Below are 5,280 nucleotides of genomic sequence, written 5' to 3'. Positions count from 1 at the left end.
GCTTTCTAGGGTGAAGAAGACAAAGATTGCGGCTAAGGTCCTTTTGGATCATAACCCAGTTTGGATGGAATTGGGAAGGGTAGTGCAGGCAAGAAGGTCTTGGAGATTGAATGAAAACTTATTTAGATATGAAAAGTATAGTAATGATTGTAAAAAATTGTTATCTGAATACTTTGTTTTTAATATGAATAAGGGTACACCTATGGAATTCGTATGGGATGCAAGCAAAGTTTATATGAGAGGAGTGCTGATGAATATAAAATTTCCCAAGCTTCTTGAGTTGTTTTCCCCTTGAAGATTCTCATCCATGGAATTCTTCCCAAGCTCTCTCTAAGTTTATTGAAATTAGCGCTCTCAAAGTCCAAGACACTAGTTTGACTTTGTTCTACTACTTGTGTTTGCATAATGTTGAATTCCAATATTGCATGGTCACTTGCCCCCAGGGTTCCTGTGGCTTCAACACCTTCTATCATTTCCTCTCTGTTAGTGAGAATTAAGTCCAATATGGCTGATTCCCTTGTTCCCTTCTCTAATTTTTGGGAAACAAAGTTGTCTACTAGGTTTGTTAGGAACCTGTTGGATCTTCCACGGTACAGAGTTTGTTTCCCAGGGTAGTTAAAATCTCCCATTATTATTGTGGTGTGCTTCCTACATATCTTAGTTAGCTGGCTAGCAAAAAGTTCATCTACTTCCTCTGCTTGTTTGGGTGGCCTGTAGTATAGACCTATGGCAATGTCATTTCCCCCACCCAACCTTTAATATTGACCCAAATGCATTCAAGATAGTTCTCATCATTGTTGTGCTCTATTTCTGTAGAGATGTAGTTATTTCTTATATATACTCCACCTCCTCTTTTGTTTGGTCTATTTCTTTTAAATAATTTAAATCCTTCTAGCTGTATGTTCCATTTGTGGGTTTCATCCCACCAAGTTTCTGTAATGGCAACAATATCGTATCTGCCCTCATTTACTTGAATTTCTAATTCACCCTGTTTATTCCTCATACTCTGTGCATTGGTGTATAGACGTTTGAGTCCATTCTGATTGACCCTGTGTTTACTGTCTACATAACCTGTGTTGTGCCTGACTGCTCCTATTTTCTTGCTACTTGTATGATTCATGCGCCTGGTATGGCACTCACTATTAAATGCTTGGTTTTGCTTGACCCGCACAAACATCTATGTTACATGCACTGATAACCCTATGAATTTTAGATTTAGTATTGGTAAAGTCTGAAAGAGAAATGCATCTTTGGTAATTAGGGTTCTGGAGGCTAATGCATAAAAAGAATGGTTACAGGAATTGGGTATATCTAGTCTAATGAAAAGGACTAGCGGAGACATGACAATAGTGTTCCAGTGTATGAGGGGCTTCTATGAAGCCAAAGAAAAGTCAAACTATTTTCCAAATGGATGGAAACTAACCAAAGAGAGAAGCAACCCATAACTAAAAAGAAAATTCCTAATGATTATAGCAATCAATCAATGGAATAGCTTGCCTTCAGAAGTTTAGGTGCTCCATCACTGGAGGCTTCCAAAAAGAGATTCGAAGTCCACTTCTGAAGTGGTAGAGCAGAGGGTTGGAGTAGAAGACCCTTAAGGTCCTTTCCCACTCTATTATTCTGTTATATATTGCATTCATCTTAATTACAGCAATTCTATCCAATAATTGCTATACTAAGAATTTGCATTGATCCAAGTCAACAAGATAGCAATATAGCAATAGCAGTAGACTTATATACCGCTTCATAGGCCTTTCAGGCCTCTCTAAGCGGTTTACAGAGAGTCAGCATATTGCCCCCAACAATCTCATTTTACCCACCTCGGAAGGATGGAAGGCTGAGTCAACCCTGAGCCGGTGAGATTTGAACCGCTGAACTGCTGATCTAGCAGTAGCCTGCAGTGCTGCATTTAACCACTGCACCACCTTGGCTCTTGGCTAAGATAATTTCATGGTTGAATGCAAATGTGAATTTGGATCTCTGTAATCTTCAATGTGTCAAATAAATCATAAACAATCTAAGGTAATTTTAACATTGTGGAATATTTTCTTTTTACCTTTCATATATATAGTGTTGTTTTTTTTACATCTTCTGCAACCATTTTATAAGCGATTTCTTTGAATCTTACAGGCAAAGAGGATGCCAATAAGAGAACTCTGGACAACTGAGAATAACAAGCAGTGTTAAAAAGAAAAGCAAATCAAGCCAGAAATCAAAACATTTCCGTTTCCTTCAGAAAACCCCAAACTTCTCCTTCTTCCCCAGCAGGCAATGAAGAACAGATTTCGAACTGGAAAAAGTAGAGTATGCAGAACACAAGGATACATTACAGGTAGTCCTCGACTTATAATAATTTGTTTAGTAGCTATTTGAAGTGACAATGCCACTGAAAAACCTGACTGATGACCATTTTTCAAACTTATGACTATTGTAGCAGCCCCATGGTCACATGATTTATTTTTGAATCCTTGGCAGCTAACTCACATTTATGGTGGTTGCCCTGATTTAGGGCCACATGATCCCCTTTTGCAGACATGGCTATTGTGGGCAAAGTGCATATTTCAAATCATAACTGGGTGTGCACGAAATGATCCACATTGGAGAAAAGCAATATTAATGTGGCCAAAGCTTTAGTCAGAACTGCTCCTTGTGGTTGGTTCATGGAAGGACCCACATAGGGAAGGAGCCCTACATGTGCTCCCAATGAAGTGAGCTTGGCAACTTGGTGATACATTAGAGAACTCACACCAAGGAGAATCCTGATTGTGGGAAAAGTTTCAGTCTGAACTCCAGCCTGGTGATACACTAGATGATGCTCACAAAAAAGAAATCATATGAGTGTCCTGATTGCGGGAAATGTTTCACTGCAAATTCCCTCCTTCTTATGCACCAGAGAACTCACATAGGGGAGAAACCTTTTGAATGTCCAGATTGTCAAAAAAGTTTCAGTACAAAATACAACTTCACCTGTCACCAGAGAACACATACAGGAGAGAAACCTTTCGAATGTCCTGACTGTGGGAAAGGTTTCAGTAAGAATTCCCACCTAGTGATACACCAGAGGACTCACACAGGAGAGAAACCCTTTGAATGTCCTGACTGTGGGAAAGGTTTCAGTCAGAATTCCCACCTAGTCATACACCAGAGGATTCACACAGGAGAGAAACCCTTTGAATGCCCTGACTGTGGGACAGGTTTCAATCAGAATTCCCACCTAGTGAAACACCAGAGGACTCACACAGGAGAGAAACCCTTTGAATGTCCTGACTGTGGGAAAGGTTTCAGTAATAATTTCCACCTAGTGATACACCAGAGGACTCACACAGGAGAGAAACCCTTTGAATGTCCTGTTTGTGGGAAAGGTTTCAGTCAGAATTCCTACCTAATGATACACCAGAGGACTCACACAGGAGAGAAACCCTTTGAATGTCCTGACTGTGGGAAAGGTTTCAGTCAGAATTCTCACCTGAAGACACACCAGAGGACTCACACAGGAGAGAAACCGTATAAGTGTCCTGTTTGTGGCAAAAGTTACAGTTGCAATTCCAACATGATGATACACCAGAGGACTCACACAGGAGAGAAACCGTATAAGTGTCCTGTTTGTGGCAAAAGTTGCAGTCACAGTTCCAGCCTGGTGACACACCAGAGGACTCACACAGGAGAGAAACCATATAAGTGTCCTGTTTGTGGCAAAAGTTTCAGTCAGAATTCCAACATGATGATACACCAGAGGACTCACACAGGAGAGAAACCATATGAGTGTCCTGTTTGTGGCAAAAGTTTCAGTCAGAATTTCAACATGATGATACACCAGAGGACTCACATAGAGTAACCATGTTAGTGTTCTATTTCTGGCAAATTTTTCAGTCAAAATTCCAATATGGTGTTACAGCAGTGGATTCACAGGAAACACTTTGAATGCCCTGACTATGGCAAAAAGTCATTAGAAATGGCCAATCGTGAGACACCATAGGATATACACAGAAGAGAAACTCTTTGAATGTCCTATTTGTGGGAAAGGTTTCAGTCAGAATTCCCACTTAATAGTCATCCCTTAAATTTTATATAAAGTCACATATTGTCAATCAAGTATATTTGTATACATTATTATAATACTTCATTTGTTTGAGTGTCACTATTATTTCTTCATTTTAAAAAGGTATTCTAAATATGATTTCATTTATATTATAATAATTTGTTACATCATCTTCAACATGTCCAATAAGTGGTTTTTTAAATCATTCTATTATTTTGGTGTTGGTAACATTGTCTAATAAATTTTCAATTCCATATCATCTTTTTTTAATCTAACCACTAATTAAATAGATCCATGTCCTATAAAATTGTTTATCTTCTTCTAACCAGGGAGCCGAGGTGGCGCAGTGGTTAGAGTGCAGCACTGCAGGCTACTTCAGCTGACTGCAGTTCTGCAGTTCGGCTGTTCAAATCTCACCGGGTCAAGGTTGACTCAGCCTTCCATCCTTCCGAGGTGGGTAAAATGAGGACCCGGATTGTTGGGGGCAATTAGCTGACTCTGTAAACTGCTTAGAGAGGGCTGAAAGCCCTATGAAGCGGTATATAAGTCTAACTGCTATTGCTATTGCTATTCTTGTTCTCTAATTTCATATGTTAACTTACTCATTTTCACACATTCCATTGCTCATATAATCAATCTAATATATATGCATACAATTATTATGATTATTAAACATTCATTGCATGTAGCTATTATTACATCCTTTTTATGTGAAGCAAACTAAATTTAAAGTAAATTTATATTATGACATTTTATTATATCATCCTAGACTTATCCAATGGTGTTTGTATTCTGTTAGAAGATAGAAGTTAGATAGAGCAGCCCATTAACTTGCTTCTCGTAATGTGGCTTATATATATATATCTTATCTATGTTATATTTGTGCTGATAAATAAATAAAGGGAGACTAGTGTAGATCTATTTCAAGCTATTTAGCTCTCATCAGCTAGCCATACTCTTGCTGGGAATCGAACCTGTGCTCTATTGCCTCTCTTGCCTCATATTTGGGCATACCAGGGGTTGTGACTTTAAATATATATCTTATCTATCTATCTATCTATCTATCTATCTATCATCTATCTATCATCTTTCTTTCTTTCTTTCTTTCTTTCTATCTATCTATCTATCTATCTATCTATCTATCTATCTATCTATCTATCTATCTATCTATCTATCTCCCCCTCGTTTGCTAAAATTTGCATTTTGTGTTCCTGTGGAGTTAAAGACTACATTTAAGATAT

At 38.3% G+C, this 5,280-nt stretch overlaps 1 protein-coding gene across 1 annotated transcript; it reads left to right on the top strand.

Moving 5' to 3' along the window:
- The first annotated feature begins 2,338 nt into the window (after positions 1-2,338).
- Positions 2,339-4,897, top strand: LOC148047534 (uncharacterized). Its single transcript, XM_087711555.1, has one exon. It carries the CDS (start codon positions 2,810-2,812, stop codon positions 3,833-3,835), a length of 1,026 nt encoding a protein of 341 aa, XP_087567681.1. The 5' UTR covers positions 2,339-2,809; the 3' UTR covers positions 3,836-4,897.
- The last annotated feature ends 383 nt before the right edge of the window (positions 4,898-5,280 follow it).

Source organism: Thamnophis sirtalis, unplaced genomic scaffold, assembly GCF_051295495.1.
Source record: "Thamnophis sirtalis isolate CommonGarterSnake01/CBP01778 unplaced genomic scaffold, rThaSir2_p1.2 scaffold_3, whole genome shotgun sequence".
NCBI lineage: Eukaryota > Metazoa > Chordata > Lepidosauria > Squamata > Natricidae > Thamnophis > Thamnophis sirtalis.
Note: the sequence above shows the minus strand (reverse complement) of the source record. Positions and strands in the feature narration are given on the sequence as shown.

Coding starts and splice junctions, on each gene's coding strand:
- LOC148047534 (XM_087711555.1), top strand. CDS start 2,810: ATGATGCTCACAAAAAAGAAATCATATGAGTGTCCTGATTGCGGGAAA.